We start from the raw sequence: 18,638 nt of genomic DNA, 5'->3' as shown, positions 1-18,638 counted from the left end.
ATATATATACTTAGTTAGCTAAGTAAACAGAATACACATGAGATAACATGATAATAAAGTTGACATTACAATAGTTCAGCCACTGTTTGAGAAACAATGCCATAAAAATTTAAAGATGAGCTAGGAGGTTATGAAGAGAAAAAGACTGATGTAGTAGATTGGACCTACAGTAAATTCCTATGAATTTATAGTAAACCTATCCATATCCTACTATGACATTATTCATTGAAATTCTCTTCTAGATATAAACACCATGCTTTGAAAATGAAATTTAAAGCAAACCAGATAAAAAGTGATCCTTTAAATGACTTTGCCTTAGGCTGCAAATGAACTTGGGAGCCATTCTATGTTCCCAAACTCCAGGTTTAGACAAACATTTTTCAGATACTTCTCAGACACTCTGTCTCTTCCAGGGTCTAATAAAAGTCACTTTCATGACATTTATAAATCAGTAATTAGAACGTGGCTTTTGCTGTCTGCTGCTGACTTTATCAGATGGTTCTAGGGTTCTAATCCTTCACATACACTGATTGGTTATCATATTTGGGGAAAGCTACTTAAGTTTCTAAAAATAGATATAATCTTGTCAGAATTAATATGGTAATTTGTGCAAATTGCTCAGCATAGTCTACACCTGTTACTGGTCACGTTACTGCTGATTAAATTTCTCCTATGGTTCCTCAATGTCTTCCTAAGACCCAATATCCTTAATATGGCCAGAAAAGTGCCTGCATTTTAGCCCCTGTATAAATAACTCTCCACCTTTAGCTCCTACCATTTTGCCTTCCATGTCTCTTCACTGTAACCATACCAAATTATTTGCTCTTCTTTAATTTTTCATGCTGTCTCAGGCCTTAGTACTCTTGCTATTTCTTTACTTCTCCCCTTTCAAGAATGAGCCCTCATTTCTCACCCTCCAGGAACCTTTCATGAACCATTTGTGCTGAACTAGGGCCACTTCTCTATGCCTCATATCACCTTTTACCTAACTCTATGGTAGTACATGTCATACAATATTGCATTTTTCATTTTCCTTTCACAAATCTAAACTATAAATTATGTGAAGGCAATAGCTCTTATTATTATTTTTATCCCCAGGACTTCACTCAGAGAATGGCACACATGTGTCCTCTACATTTTTTGCCAAAAGAATGAATATTGCACTGGGTCATTGGTGAGTATAGGACTTTTCAGCTAAGGAATTTCAAAGTATTTTCTTTTATATAACATCTAAAAGTATGAGTTGAAATTTAGAATTAAAATCAAATCAAATTTACATCAGACCTTATTGTTTTCTTATGAACTGGATTGCCTTGTCTAGAAGTGCCAGATGAACACAAACGACTTATTTAGCTTTAGGCCTATGAGTTTGTCTGAGAGTGTATTTCTAACTCAATGAAATAATATTCAAAATGTCATACTTTTGAGAAGTTAGGTTAATTTCTTCCTATGTAAAATAAAGTAAGAGAACTGGGTGCAGGGAGGAAATAGATATAGCTGTGATAGGACAATGATGAGACTTTTCCCTAGAGCAAACTTGCCTTGAGTTGCATCCTCGGCTTTGTACCTAGCCTAAGTCTTGACATGTGGTCAGAAAAAATAGTCAACAGAACATAGCAGGTACACTTCTTTGGGTATTTTAATATTGCTTTTTATTATGGAGCTATGCTTTGTGATAATTACACTCTTGTCCCAATAATTTCTAGCTTGAAAAGACAATAGTCTCCAGCAGAATTATAAATAACTATCACTGATATTAAACATCCAGGCCATAAGTATTCTTTTTACTCATTAGTTTACTCTCCCAACACTGTGTTCCCTCATAATTAAACAAGTCAGTGCTTTTTTCACTCTTTCGTTTGATACAGTTGTACAAAAGAATTTCTTATGGATCAGTATTGTTCATCAGCATAAAAATAACAAACAAAACATTTGCTCCATCACAGAATTTGAAACCCAAGTAGCTTCACTTTGAGGAAGTGATAAACTAGAGAAAAAATGTAGCCTAATTAGTGGTCTTACCATTAGCATTATTAATAATTCAAATGAAAGGACTTGGCAAGATAATGGAGCAATTAAGAGTACAGACCACCTCCCTAAAATATTAGCTTAGTTTCTTACCAGTTGCATGAATCTAAACAAATGGCTCAATTTCTCTAGGCTTTTGTTTTCTCACAAGTTAATTTAGGAAAGTAATACTTGTCTCTTTGAAGGGTGAAAAGTTTAAATGAGATAATACATGTAAATACTTCACATCATTTCTGGTATTTTTAGAGGCTCAATAAATGGTAGCGATTATTGCCATTATTCATAAAGAATTTTATAACAAATTCTCTATTTTTGAATTCTTATCAATGATGACTAGATAGACATTTTTCTAATCAGGAACATTGCAAGAGCCACCCATATACAAAGAGAGCAGCAAGATGAATATTAAAGCCCCAAAAAAGAATTCAGTGGTGGAGGTGGGCTTAGAATGAGTAAGACATTTCAACACATACGTTATGTGATGTTGAAATACCTCAGTCCCTCATCTCCCATTTTGGTTGTCAGTGAGTTGGGGCTATGGAACTAATTTGAATTTCTAATTAAGCCCATGCATCTACATTTAAACTTATAATGTGCATTTCAATGGTGTACCTGAGATAAGCCAAAGCTGCAAAATATTGAAATAACTCCTAAAATCATTTTCTCATGGCTTTATTCTCTCCCAAGTTTTCACTAGCCTCATATTATGATGCCAACACTGAAGACCATTTAGGCTAACCACCTACTGAGAATCTGTGTTATAGTGTAAGTGATGAATTCTGCATGAAGAGACATATTGGGGTCATATTACATGGGTAACAGTAAAACTTTAACTGATATGGCCGTATGACCATTTGCATGAACAGAATCCTGTTTGATAAGATTAATAAAATTTTGGGACATTAGATTTTTAACTATCAGGATATTAGATTTTCACTATTGGAATGGTACTAAATGAACATCTTACTCTATACCTTGTGTGAAACTTACTTTCATCTCCTGTTTCAAATTCAAACTTCTGACTGTAGCCACTATATCCTGTTGTAGTCCTCACTCGGATATGGAATATGTACTTGGTGGCTGGCTTGAGACCTGTAATGATGACACTGGGGGCCTTGGACCTCGTGGAGGAATAGGTGAGCTGCTCATGCTCCTAGGGACAGAAAAGAAGAAAATGCAAATGATGCAGTTATTCTAATTTTTCCTAGATGCATACAAAGTTAAGCTGTGGAATTATGCCCAGAATATCAAAAGTGTTGATTAATAAGAGGTATAATTACAGTTTTCCATAATTTAGCACTTAGTTATTTATCATTAGGATACATATGATATGGTCTTGATTTGGAAATTTATTAAGAAGGATGATTACTCTTATATAAACTTCACTTGTGTTCTCAGTGATTTGGATTTTTGACCCAACTCTGAGGCATGGTGGTGTGAGAGCATGTTTACACAGAATGGCAGCTGCATCTTGAGCAAACTGGGCACATCAGACCAGACCACACCAGCAGAGAGCCAGGAGCGAGGGTGGGAGAAGTTAAGTACTCGCTACTCACTTCTACCCGCAGGTAGTGCCAAAATGCCGGCGCTATCCGTGGGTAGACCTGTGGGTGAAAGGAAACATAAATTAATTGCTTTTTAAAGTTCAAAATTTTTTATCCCAAATCAATTGCTTGGTCCTGAAACTCAGTGATTCCCCAGTACTAACAACTCAAGTTGAGTCAACTGAAAACATGAAACCATAAACATGTGAGAGCGAATTGACTCCTGTCCCAGACACCACAGTTTATTTTTAAAGATGTACAAGTTACATAGTGATTGTAAGATAGATTTAAATATAGTGTGCTCCTGAAGGAGCATCGAAGACGTAGGAAGGTATGAAAGGTTTACCACACTTTTGGAATCATAGGCAGGCCTGGAGGCTTGGTTTCCAGTCACCTGCAGTTAACTGCCAAACTACATCTCCTCACTAACAGCAGATTGACTTGCTGCAGCTGACTAAGTGATCTAACCTGTCAGGGTTTTTTAAAATGACTCCCACCTAAGAGCAGGGTATTTAATTTGACCTGTGCATATAAGTGACTAAACAATATGCTGCTGGTGAGACAAATTAAACTTTAAACTGTTTTTGTATATAATAAAAGCCTAATATGCTAAGTGTCCAGTCATCCATTCAACCAATCAAAGCTTAATATGCTAATGATATGCTAAGGCTGCTCAACTGTTCACTATGATATGCACTGACCACCAGGGGGCAGATGCTCTGACCAGTAGGTTAGCTTGCTGCTGCAGGACTGAGCAAGACGGGCCGGACATGCCCTGGAGCCCTCTCCCAGTCCCTCCCTGGTTGGCCAACCTGCCGCATCCCTCCCCGGTCCCAATTGTGCACCAGTGGAGTCCCCTGGCCTGGCCTGCACCCTCTCGCAATCTGGGACCCCTCGGGGGATGTTGGAGAGCTGGTTTTGGCCCGACCCCGCAGGCCAGGCCAAGGGACCCCACTGGTGCACAAATTCATGCACCCGGCCTCTAGTTATTTAATAACTTTATAATTATACTAGAGGCCCAGTGCATGAAATTCATAAACTTGGGGGGGGGTTTGTCCCTCAGTCCAGCATGCACCCTATCCAATGTGGGACCCCTCGGACATCCCTCTCACAATCTGGGACAGCTGGCTCCCAACCGCTCGCCTGCCTGCCTGCCTGATTGCCCCTAACTGCTTCTGCCTGCCAGCCTGATCACCCCCAACCACTCCCTTGCCAGCCTGATCGACACCTAACTGCTCCCCTGCTGGCCCTATTGCCCCCAACTGCCCTCCCCTACCAGCCATCTTTGGCTGTGGGCGCCACCATCTTTGAGGGTGGGACAGTTAATTAGCATATTCCCTCCTTATTGGCTGTGGGTGCTGCCATCTTTGTGACAGTGTGAAGGTCAATTAGCATATTCCCTCTTTATTAGATAGGATTTTATAATGTGTCTGAAAAAAGTAGTATTTGTATGAAAAACTCTTTGCAATTCATAGGTCAAATTAGGCCACAGATCCTTAAGTTAATTAGGCACTATTTTTATGATTAATATGAAGATAGAAGTTTTCTCAGGGATGGAAGTGACTTTCAAGGTCATTAACTGAAGCACTCATTCGATGCTTAAATTCTATCTATAATATACCCATCAAAATTTAGCCTTTTTCTGAAAATCTCTTGTTCAGATCTTCCAAACTAACAAATGAAGTTATAAAAATCTACACACATGTAAAATGTATCAAACTGCATTTTTATTTGCTTGTGATGCTTTAAGATTTAGAACTATGAAATTTCTTTACCTTAAGCTACTTTTGAGAGAAAAAAAATCCTCATCTTAAAGATCATTTAAAATTTTTATGGCTTTATTTGTCAGAATCTTATATGCCACATGGTTATTCTGTGTCTAGCTGAGGAATTGAATTTGCCCTATACCCCCAATAATAGATCTGTTTATTAAACATGAAGTACAAAGAAAATATGAGTTAATAACAGCAAATTTTAAACAAAAAGACAAAACAGACAAATGTCAACTTATCTCTAGGTAGTTTTGAGATTAGAAAGTAAATAAATATCCACCTAACATAAAATCCAAGGAAATAAAATCTATAAAAACATTGATGGTAGCAATCATCTGCTAAGGCAGTGGTCAGCAAACTCATTAGTCAACAGAGCCAAATATCAACAGTACAACGACTGAAATTTCTTTTGAGAGCCAAATTTTTTAAACTTAAACTATATAGGTAGGTACATTGTTAATAACATAATTAGGGTACTCCTAAGGCTTAGGAAGAGCCACACTCAAGGGGCCCAAGAGCCGCATGTGGCTCGTGAGCCGCAGTTTGCCGATCACGGGGCTTACAGAAGGATTTTCTAAAATCAAGGCCTTTATAACTTGGGGTATAAAACCCATATTGCTGAAAAAAATGTGTACTAGTAGAAGAGAATATAATTTCTGGTTTAATTTTCAAAACGTTTTGGATTTTTTCAGTCTCACATACAAGAAGAAAAGATTCCACCGATCACAAAATTTTCTGCAACATAAGAGTTATGGTGTATTTTGAAGTGATGACTGAGAGAAGAATTTTAAAGCATGGAAAAAAGAATTTAGTCTTATCCTCATAGAGAGAAGAGAAGATACAAAAGCAAAAATTTGCTCTTGGAATGGCCCCATAATGATCTGTTATGTCTTTGTCGCTTCACCAAAACATAGGGGAATAGTAATTTCTTACTTAGTAAAGTTTCAGGGAGTAAAGGACACCTTTTGCAAACAGCTTTTTGCATTCCTGCTGTTAGATACAAAAGTGCATTTGTAGGTACATCCCAGGAATAAAAATCCTCAGGTAGGAAGTGTGCCTATCTGGTTCCTCAGCCTAAATCACAGTAGTGTGGTGGCTGCTGCCTTGTCTTACCTCTTGCTATCGCTGAGCATGCTGAGGAGGGGGCTCAGAAAGCAGCAGGCACCAAAGTTTTTCCTCCCAGTGCATAGCTGCCCTCTCTCCTCCTGGGGTTTCCAAGCTCCTGGGAAACCAAATTAGCACTTACCCATGACAAGCACAGGCACTATTGTCCCAGGATTTTGGCTAATTGACTTGTTGCTGACACATCAACTCCAGTTCAATGTAACTGTTACCAGGCAGACACTATGCTTTGCCACAGAGCCACCCAGATCTCTTTATTCATCCTGGCAGGCTGAATTCAGAACATGCTTGCACAGGGTGTGTGAGTCTTTCTGGAGTTTGCCGTGATGGAATTGCTAGTTGTATGGCACGTGCAACTTCAACTTTGCTAGGTAATACATTTTACTGTTCATAAAACTCTCTTATATGTTTTTCATGTTTGTTAAATCCATAGTAAAATCCTCTGCTCAGTCTTAATATTATTTCTTTTTGTATTTTTTTTCTTTGTCAAGCTTTCTAGAGGTTTGAATCAACTTTTGGCTTTGTTTAGCTCTCTGATTATTTCTCTATTTTCTACTACTTTTAATATCTGTTCTTACTATAAATTATTTTCTTCTTTCTATTTCCCTTTTGTTAATTATGCTGTCTTCTAACTTCTTGTGTTTCACGCTTAACTCATTAGTTTTCAGTACAGTGGACCCTTGAACAACATGAGTTTGAACAGGACAGGACCTCTTATACTTGGATGTTTTCAATAAATATACAGTCAGCCTTCATATCCTGGTTTTTGCAACTATGGGTTAAACCAAACATGGATTGAAAATAGTATTTTTGATCTGTGGTTTGGGATCCTTGGAGTTAGGGGGCCTACAGAATACATTGTTCTCTAGCATTCTAAATAAAGGACTTTGAGCAACTGCGGATTTTGGTATGTATGAGATCCTGGAACCAGTCACCCCTGGATACCAAGGAATGACTATAATTAAGTTTTTGGAGAGTCAAATACGCGAATTTTCTACTGCACAAGGGTCAGCATCTCAAAATCCCACCTTGTTTAAGGGTCAAATGTATGCATTTTCAAAAACATAATATAAATCTACAAATTCAAAATACTGCACTACTTATACTCCATTAAGTTTTTATATATTATTAATATTATTAATAATTTCTAAGAATTTATTTATTTCCAAAAATCTATGATATTTAATTTTTTTGTGGCAGACCCAGGATTATTATTTGCACAGGTTTATGAGTCAAGGCAGGTTGTCAAGCAGTAAGTAAATGGCATAAAGTGACGCTCCAAAGGCATAACCTCGTGGGTTGCAAAACATACTAGCCTGTGGGTAGAACAGTGGGTGCTCATTCCTGAGAGCACTGCTGGTCTTCTGCATTAATGCGTGTTGAAAGTGAAATAGCTTGTATTACCTCTCCTTGGATAACACAGATCATAACACTAATTATGGATAAAAAAATTTAGTAACAATGCACTTTAATATACTGTTATCTATATTATTTCCTAAAATAAATACATATACAATTCCTATAGATGAATCCACGTATATTAAAAAATAGTTGAGAAGCTAACAGTATGAACATAGGGCATTGTTAAGTAGGAGACGACACATGTATTGTTGTCTAGAGATGTTCACCTTTTCTTATGGTTCTCTTCCTGGGGGCAGATTCTGCAGTTTAATTTCTTTGCTCCTTCCCAGCTGATAGAAATCGAGGCTTTTCTGGGAGTCTAATCTGTCACATTGAACCTTTCTTTTACCTAGAATTCTGAACCTAGCTTTATCTCTGTCAGTGTCAACTCTTCACAGGAACTAAAAGAGATTCTCTTACTAGACTCTGGGCCCTGTTAGCATTCGATCTGAAACTGTAACAATGAAGAGAAAAGCTCAGATTCCCAGTTTTTATGGCTGTTTCTGGCTACAATGAGAGGAAACATGGCATATATAAAAAGAAGGCAGCGTGTAGAGAATTCTGGATTGGAATTCTCTTTTTTTGGTCTTGATCTTGGTTCTAGTTCTATTATGTACTTTGCTAAATCACCTTCAAGACTTTGATTTACTCGTATAGAAAATTCATTTATTTCACACACATTCATTGAATGTTTACTATGTGTAAGACTCTAGGGTACTCTAGTAGATTTTGCTTACATAATCACCAAAGTTCTACCTAAGCAATTAAATTCTATATTTTTATGTGAGAAATACAAGCCTCCTCTCCTCTGCTGTGATTCATTCTCATCACTCCTATCTTACTCTCTTGAGTTTACCATTCTCAGTTATGGAAGTAGATTCAACAGGTACGCATAGTGGTCATCTTTTAGCTGGTTTTCTTTCTCTTAAAGTCTTCGGGTCCGGTGGAATTTCTATAATATATTACCTCTTTGTTTTATATTTTAAATTTTAAATTAATAGGATCATATATGTTATTAAAATTATGTTGTAGCCTTTTTTTTCTTTTTCTTTGTTTTAAAATATATTTTTATTTATTTCAGAGAGGAAGGGAGAGGACGTCCCCTATGGGGGATGGAGGCCGCAATCCAGGCATGTGCCCTGACCAGGAATCAAACCAGGAACTCCTGGTTCATAGGTCAACGCTCAACCACTGAGCCACACCAGCAGACATATCAGCAATCATAACAATGATGATTTATGCAATGCTTTGCAACTTATTAGTTATTTTCACACACATTCTTTATCTAATACAATAATAATCTTGTGAAGCAAAAAGAACTGGTAATATTTTTATTCTCACTTAGTATATGATGAAACTTGTCCAGAAAGAATAAGTAATTTATCAAAGCAAGTCATATAACTGATCAGTGGCTTCCATTCAAGTTGTGCTTTTTCACTATGCTCAGTTTGGGAAGGTATGTCCAGGGCAAGTATACGTATACATTAGACTTTGAGTCAAGGTCATTTATTTAATACTTTGTGTTCTTGGCCAGCTAATCAATAGAAATAACTTTACATTTAAGCTATCCTGTGAACCATAGAGTAATGATTTGATGGCATTAAAATACTTTTATATAAATAGCTCCTCCATGGCAGAAGCAATTTTCAACACGAATTTTAACTAGTTATTTCAAACATAATATTATTTTCTACTCTGGTTAACACTTCCAATAATTCTGCTTTTATTTTTATTCTTTTGATATTATATTATACAGACAGATTCTAGGAAACCAGGCGGGCTTATTATAACTCACCCAATCTTTCATGGAACATGAAATGGTTAGAGTTGGGAATGGAATTTGTTTGACGAAGTCCAAGAGTGTCTTTTAGAACTTTAGATGTATAAAGGTAACCTGCACGGCCTTATTCACAGAACAGTACTAAGAGGACAATTAAAGGATTGTTGGATTTTTCTTTTTAAATATATTTTTATTGATTTCAGAGAGGAAGGGAGAGGGAGAGAAACATCGATGATGAAAAAGAACCATTGATCGGGTGCCTCTTGTACGTCCCCTATGGGGGATCCCGCAACCCAGCCATGTGCCCCGACCGGGAATCCAACCGAGACCTCCAGGTTCACAGGTTGACACTCAACCACTCAGCCACGCTGGCTGGGCTGGATTTTTCTTTATCCTTTTACGTCATTCCAAGTGAAAATAAACAGTGTGTGAAAGTGCCATTAAAATTAGCACTCTACTACCACAATCATTTTTTTTAAAGCCATGTCCTAATGAAGTTCTTGTTTTACTGGCTAGGAGACTGAAACTACAGATTCCTGAGAAAACAATATAATATTAAACACGGACATAAATGACACTTGTTGGATGCGTAGACAGTGTTTAATAAATTTCTATCAATTGATATCCACAAAGGAATACTTGGATTATTTAACATAGGGGATATTTGGTGCAGCTCTGGTCACATGTCATCAGGAGCTGGACTACTAAACCTGCTGCTCCAATGTAGGAGCACAAATTGGGAAGGTTTGCAGCTCACACTGATTCTTCTGCATCCAGATCTAAGTTAACAACACCATCAGGGGAAGATGGGACTGTCCCCAACAAAGCTGATTGCCCAGAGATAAAAGCAAGCTAGAATAATTAGAGATTTCTTCTCCAATGAAATGGAATCCACAATGAAGAGATACAGAAAGAGAAACTGTATTGAGGTTAAATAAACTCATCTTTCTTGGTTGTTGCTTTACTGAACCTGGGATGGTCTGCTCTGCCTTGGATTCTACATTCTGACATCCTTAAATAATCATTGGGGTTGGGTTCTGCCATTGGTTACCAGGAGAGTTGCTTTTGTTTCTCACATTCATATAAATACACAGACGGAGATTTTAATTTGAGGAGAGAAGGGGTTAAGAAGCTAATTGGTAGGTTGTTCTAACCTATTAGGTGAAGTGTTCTGAAATATTTTTCTTAGGTAAAAAATGGCTACTTTTATAATAAAAAAAAAGACAAATTATGCGTAAGTAAGAAAAATGTAGAAGTAGACATTCTAGGTACACAACTACTTTCTGACTGCACTTTTGGAGAAGTGCCATTTAGTATCCCATGGCTATAATTTACTATAATCAACTCTTGATTATCCCCAATATTCCAAAATAGGAGATAACCCTAGATCACTTTGAAATACATTCAAGTGATTTTTTTTTCCTTATAGTCCTTCTGATGTGTACCTTGTTTCACCAAAAATGAAAATTAAATGCATTCCTTGAATAATAAATGTTGAGCAAGAGTAAGAGATGGCACCGAGGTAGAAAAATATTGATCTAGAATTAAGCATTCATAACTGATTTTCAGAAAGCAGATAACATATGTAGATCATTAACTGCTTGAAATAGTGGGTAAAATTACTGTTAGGGAAAATGGCAAATTATTACAGTGGGTCCCTTAGGAAACACTGATGTTAGGATCAGATCAATGGAATTCTAATTTTCATTTATGAAAACTGAGAAGGTTATACCATCTCAAAAGGGCAAGCTTGTTGTAAGAAAAAAGCAAAAAAATGTGTAAAACACTATACAGGCTACAGCAGATATATAAGAGCATATTTCTTTCTTTAAGAAGCCATTATCAATAGGTGATGAACTTAATATAGGGCAATAATAGGCTTGTGCCTTAAATTAGTCCTGCAGATGCTATAAGAAGTCTTTTTAAAAATGTTGGATGTCTGCCCTAGCCAGTTTGGCTCAGTGGATAGAGCGTCGGCCTGTGGACTGAAGAGTCTGGGGTTTGATTCCCATCAAGGGCACATGCCTGGGTTGTGGGCTCCATCTCCAGTAGGTGCTGTGCAGGAGGCAGCCAATCAATGATTCTCTCTCATCATTGATGTTTCTATCTCTCTCTCCCTCTCCCTTTCTCTCTGAGATCAATAAAAATATATTAAAAAAATAAAAATGTTATATGTCATTTGCTTGCCTATTAACCACTATATTCCCACTGCTTAATGTAATGTGGGTAACATATTGTAGGCTCTCATAACATATTAGCCAAATGATAAAATAAAGAAATTAACAAATTAATTGCTCTATCAATTTAGTTTTTAAGTTATATATATTGTTTTAGCAGTTTAAAATTAGTTCGAAATATATTAATGACAATTCAAATGAGATGTGAGAAAACCTCTTTTACTAACTTTTAGTACTTCTGTAATAAAAATGCAATAATATTATGTCTGTATAGCTGGCTTGTTTTCTTAGGAACAGTGTGGAGAACAGCCAAGATTTTACTTGCCAAAAATATTTTACAAAACAGTACATTTGAAAAAAACCTCATATTTGTACTGAAATATCTTTTAATGGATATGTCTTAATATTTATACAGTGTTTGCTTTCCCATCTGTCTTTGTGTAACCTACCTTGGTATAGATAGGATATAGATTTTTCTTCTGGGCTTTATTGCTCTTACTTATAATGATGCTCAAACAAAAATTAAGTGTTTAAAGCTTGATGCCTGTTTCTGAAGGAAGTACTTTTATCTCAAAATTCCTAAATGCATTTCTTAAAAGTATATCATAAACAAATACCTTTAAATTGTTCATTCATTTTTAAAGTTTTAAAAAATAATTTATAAGAATTATAAATTCAGTGACAGCAAAATAACATGCAGGCAGAAAAGAAGAAAATGTACGTAGCTGAGAATAAGACATTTAAGGAATTCCTATTTGTTGGAATATCAAGGATGAGTAAACTATTTTATTTAAAAGGGGGAAATTTAAAAAAGATTATAATTATTATAAGAATACTAGAGGCCCGGTGCACAAAAATTTGTGTACGTGGGGGGGTCCCTCAGCCTGGCCTGTGCCCTCTCGCAGTCTGGGACAACTCAGGGGATGACCACCTGCTGGCTTAGGCCCGCTCCCAGGGGGATTGGGCCTAAGCTGGCAATCAGACATCCCTCTGGCAGCCCGGGAGCCCTCAGGGGATGTCCACTTGCCAGCGGGGAGCAGGCCTAAGCTGCAGTTGGACATCTTTAGTGCTGCTGAGGAGGTGGGAGAGGCTCCCACCACTGTACTGGCAGCCGTCAGCCTGGCTTGTGGCTGAGCAGAGCTCCCCCTGTGGGAGCACACTGACCACCAGGGGGCAGCTCCTGCATTGAGTGTCTGACGCCTGGTGGTCAGTGTGTGTCATAGTGAGCAGTCATTACCAGTTGTTCTGCTATTAGGGTCAGTTTGCATATTACCCTTTTATTATATAGCATTATTATATAGGATAGAGGGCTGGTGCATGGGTGGGGGCCGGCTGGTTTGCCCTGAAGGGTGTCCCAGATCAGGGTAGGGGTCCTGCTGGGATTCCTGGCCAGCCTAGGTGAGGGGCTGATGGGTGTTTGCAGGCTGGTCACACCCCCTTCAGGGTGGGGGTCCTGCTGTGGTGCCTGGCCAGACTGGGTGAGGGGCTGATGGCTGTTTGCAGGCTGGTCAAGCCCCCCCAAGTGGGGACCCTCACCCCATGGAGGTTTGGCCAGCCTGGGTGAGGGGCTGAGGGCAGTTTTCAGGCTGGCCAAGCCCCCCCCACCTCCCCGGCGACGGAAGCTCCTAGCCACTCCTTTTTTTTTTTATTCTGGGATTTATTTACCTTCTATAACTGAAACTTTGTAGCCTTGAGAGGAGCTCAGAGCCGGCCACGGCAGGCAGGAAGCTTGGCTTCCTCCATCATTGGGGCAACCCACGCCTCCTGCTTGCTCCAGCTCCATGGCTGCCGGCCGCCATCTTGGTTGGGTTAATTTGCATATAGTCACTCTGATTGGCTGGTGGGCGTGGATTAAGGCATAGCAAAGGTATGGTCAATTTACATGTTTGTCTTTTATTAGTGTAGATTTGAGGAGTACACTAAGTTTAAACTTAACATTTTTAGAAAATTTTGCAAATTCCTGCTGATGGTAGTAGTTTAGGTCAGGTAATATCTATAATAATAAAAGCGTAATATAATAATTAGACTGGACATCCTTCTGGGATGACCTTCTGGATGAAGCCAGGGCTGCAAGGGAAGTCCAGGTCCAGGGTGCCAGAGGGAAGCCGGTGCCGGCAGCCGGGGGGAAGAAGGCTTACTCTTGCACAAATTTCGTGCATCGGGCCTCTAGTAGCTACATCAAAGCTGGTTAAAACAACTTTTATGACAAAAATTAGGATAAGTTAGCAATAAGTGCCACTGAGAAATGAAAACACACTAAGTATCTTTGGAAACATTTATACACATATGTGGACTTCTTCAAATATAAATGCTATTCCAAATATCAGCTGAACATTTTCAAAGTTAAATCATTAGAACAATATGGCTGAATGAACTGGCATAAACTGGAAAGGCAATACATGCATGGTGCTTTGATTAATTCTACCTAATTTTGGAATGTAGATTAAGAAATTAAGAAAAAATAAAATGAATAAGATGGGTAGAATTTCACTAGAGTGAGAAAGCCAGTAGAATATGATAAAATGCTTTGTAGAAAAGCATTCACAGAAAAACATCATTTGTGAATACTGAGTAAGTAGTACATTTGTCCAACTCCACCACAAAACATGGTGATGTAAGAGCTGCTTCTTGCATTGAAAAGGAAGCAGAAATTTATTTAAATATACAAGCACTTAGAATAGGAAAAAACTTTCTGAAGATTTATTTTTCATTTTTTTCTTTCTAATTTAAATCTTGTCAAAATGTTGGAACTTTAATATTTTTTTATATTTGTCTATGGGTATAATTATGACCTTATGATAAATGTATTTGTTTTACTCAAAGTCAAAACAAAGGCATTCATTAAGATTAACCTGTAGAGCTACAACTCATGATTCAAGTTTCAAGAAACATAGTCCCACCTCCCAAAAGAGAGATTTTAAACTTTCATTATAAGTGATATTATCTTGAATTGAGAAGTATTCCATTTTGCTCTGAATAACTCAATATTTTCAGTCAATAATCTAATTCATTGATGTTGAATTTCCTCAGATGACTGGTAATACAGTATTTAATGTACATCAAATGAATGTCTCAAGATTTATAATAAAATACAATAAAATATAGATTTATCAAGATACTGTTACTAGAAACTGAGGTATATCTCATCATTGAAAGAAAATAAGTAATATAATACTAATAAAGAGATTGCAGTAATTGACAGTTTCCTACAGACCATGGACACACACACACACATTTCTTCTAGTTCCAATGTGAGTATTTGAAACCAAAAAAACTTTTAAATATGTAAGTGACAATAAACAGCATTAAATGAAAGTAGAGTAATTCAAGGCAGAGCAAGCTCATTTTCCAGAAATATTATTTTACTCTGTATCATTTTCAAACAGTGGCTATATATTATTTATTTATTCATATACACAAGGTAGTTTTGTAATTAAATTAGAAAAAGAGAAAATTATCTATGATGAAGTACTAAATTAAATTAAGTTTAGGCTAAAAAAAGATAATCCTACCACAGAGAATATTAACAAAATAGAATCAGTAATCAAAAACTCCCCCCCAAAAATGTCTTGTACTAGATGACTTCACAACTAAATTTTAACAAACAGTCAAAGAAGAATTAATACACCCTCCTTAAACTAGTCCAAAAAATTGAAGAGGAGGAATGGCTCCCATGCTCATTTTACAAGGCTTCCATTACTCTGATTCCAAAACCAGTTAAAGACACTATAAAAAATTATAGGTAAATATGCCTGATGAACATAAATGCAAAAGTCCTCAACAAAATATCAGCAATATATTAAAAATATCATACACCATGGTCAAATGGGATACATTCCTGGGGTGCAAGATTGGTTCAATACCCACAAATCAATTAATGTGATATACCACATAAAGAAAGTGAAAGATAAAAATAATTTGATCATATTTATAAATGCAGAAAAAGCACTTGACAAAATCCAGCATCCGTTTATGATAAAAACTCTCAGCAAAGTGGGAATAGAGGGAAGATACCTCAATATAATAAAGATAATATATTACAAACTCATAACTAACATCATATTCAACTGGGAAAAGCTAAAAGCATTTTGCCTAACATAAGGGACAAGGATATCCTAAAGACAAAGGTACCTACTTTCACCACTGTTAGTCAACATTGTATTGAAAGTCCTAGTCATAGCAATCAAACAAAAAAATAAAAATTATCCAAATTGGAAAGGAAGAAGAAAAATTATTATTATTTGCAGATGATATGATGCTACATATAGACAACCCTTAAATTCCACCAAAAAAACTATTAGAACTGACAAATGAATGCAGTAAAGTAGCAGGATACAAAATTAATATTCAGAAACTGGTTGTATTTTTATACACCAATAATGAATCAGAGAGAGAAATAAAGACAACAATCCCTTTCATAATTGCATCAGAAAAAAAACACACCTATGAATAAATTTATCTAATAAAGTAAAAGACCTATACCTGGAAAACTGTAAGATAGTAAAGAAATAAACTGAAGAATATACAAATAAATGGAAGCATATACAGTGCTCATGGATAGAAAGAATTAATATCAAAATGTCCATAATACCCATATCAATCTATAGATTCCATGTAATCCCTATCAAAATATGAAAGGCATTTTTTACAGAACTAGAAAAAATAATCCTAAAGTTTATATGGAACCACAAATGACCTCAAAGGCCAAAGCAATCTTGAGAAAGAAGAACAAAGTTGGAGGTATTATACTACCTGATATCAAAGAATACTATAAGGTTATAGTAATCAAAACAGGATGGTATTAGCATTAAAACAGACATGTGGATCAATGGAACAGAATAGAGAATCCAGAAATAAATCCACACCTATATGGTCAATTCATCTATGACAAAGAAGGCAAGTATATACAATGGGGTAAAGACTGTCACTTCAATAAATGGTATTGTGATAACTGGACAGTCACGTGCAAAATAATGAAATTGGATCACTTTCTTATACCATATACAAGAACAAACTCAAAATTGATTAAAGACTTAAATGTAAGACCCTAACTATAAAACTCCTAGAAGAAAACATAGGCAGTAAACTCTTTGACATTGCTCTTAGTAATATATATATATATATATATTTGGTATGTCTATATATATTTCCAGACAAAGGAAACAAATGAAAAAATGAACAAATAGAACTACATCAAACTAAAAAGTTTTTGTTCACTGAAGGAAACCATCCACAAAACAAAAACACAACCTACTAAATAGAAGATATTTGCTAATGATACATCTGATAAAAAGTTAATGTCCAAAATATATAGGGAACTCACACAACTTAACACCAAAAACAAAACAAAACAAACAAACAAACAAAAATAAAAAAAACCCACAACCCAGCTCAAAACAAAAAAATGAACAGAGGACCTGAATAGACAGTTCTCCAAAGAGGACATACAGACGGACAATATATATATGAAAAGATGCCCAATAATCATGAGGGAAATACCAATTTAAACCACAATGGGATATCATCTGGGACATTTCAGAATGGCCTGACTAGAACCTTTTCCAAGGAAGATATACAGATGGCCAACAGATACATGAAAAGATGCTCACTAGTTATAAGGGAAATACAAGTCAAAACACAATGAGATACCTCCTCACAGCTGTTAGAATGGCTATTATCAATGACAAGAAATAACAAGTGTTGATGAGGTTGTGGAGAAAAGGAAACTCTTTCACACTGCCGGTGGGAACGTAAACTGGTACAGCCACTATGGAAAACAGTATAGAGGTTCCTAAAAAAATTAAGAATAGAGCTACCATATATGACCCATCAATCCCTCTTCTGGGTGTCTATCTGAAACAATTTGAAAACATTTATGCATAAAGATATATGCACTCCTATGTTTGTCCAGCATTTTTCACAATAGCCAAGACATAGAAACTACCTAAGTGTCCTTTTATGGATGATTGGATAAAAATATGTGATATATATATCTACACTAATAAAAGAGAAACATGGTAATTAGCGTACGACCGCTACCCTTTTCATTGGCTAATCAGGGTGATATGCAAATTAACTGCCAACTAAGATGGCGGTTAACTGCCAACAAAGATGGCGGTTAATTTGCATATGTAGGCACAATGCAGGGAGGTTAAAGGGAAAGCAGGAAGAAGCCCACTGCCACTGACAGTGATGGGAAACCCAGGGGGGAGCTAAGAGCCGGGGGGCAGGGCAAAGGCGGCGAATCGGGCAGTGATTGGAGAATTGGGCGCCTTTGCCACCCTGGCCAGTGATAGCGGAAGTAGGGGTGGAGCCAGTGATGGGAGCTGAGCACGGGGGAAGCTGGCAGTCCCGGGAGCTAGGGGTCCCTTGCCTGGACCTAATGCGGAGCCCACGATCGCAGGGCCACTGCAGCTGCGGGTCCCCCTGCCCAGGCCGGACGCCTCAGCCAGAGGCTTTAGGCTTGGGCTGGGGAGGAGCCAGCCAGCGATCAGCTGCGGTGGGAGCTGGGGGTGCCCCGGCCCATTGTTGATGGCAGCAGAGGCAGGGAACCAGGGCGGAGCCAGCCAGCAATTGTTGACTTGCAGTGGCTGCAACAGTGCGGTGATGGGGCTGGTGCCTTCCCCTGATCAGCCCGGTCGACTCCCACAAAGGGTGGCCAGACTGTGGCTTAGGCCCACTCCCCAAGGGAGCAGGGAGCAGGTAGTAGGACATCCCCTAGGGCTCCCAGTATGTGATAGGGGGCAAGCTGGGCTGAGGGAACCCCCTCCCCAGTGCACAAATTTTTGTGCACCGGGCCCCTAGTATATATATA

General features: G+C 37.5%; 1 protein-coding gene across 1 annotated transcript in view; it reads right to left on the bottom strand.

The window, feature by feature from the left end:
- LOC102255541 (ephrin type-A receptor 6) overlaps nt 1–18,638 on the bottom strand; it is a 994,071-nt gene that overhangs the window by 326,938 nt on the left and 648,495 nt on the right. The window contains exon 7 of the mRNA XM_014528319.1: nt 3,019–3,181. Within this exon, the coding sequence (XP_014383805.1) occupies nt 3,019–3,181 (163 nt within the window). The remainder of the gene's footprint in view (nt 1–3,018; nt 3,182–18,638) is intronic.

The sequence above is a fragment of the Myotis brandtii genome, unplaced genomic scaffold (assembly GCF_000412655.1).
Source record: "Myotis brandtii unplaced genomic scaffold, ASM41265v1 scaffold63, whole genome shotgun sequence".
NCBI classification, from domain to species: domain Eukaryota; kingdom Metazoa; phylum Chordata; class Mammalia; order Chiroptera; family Vespertilionidae; genus Myotis; species Myotis brandtii.
The sequence above is the reverse complement of the archived record's forward strand: the minus strand, read 5'-3'. Positions and strand labels throughout refer to the sequence as shown.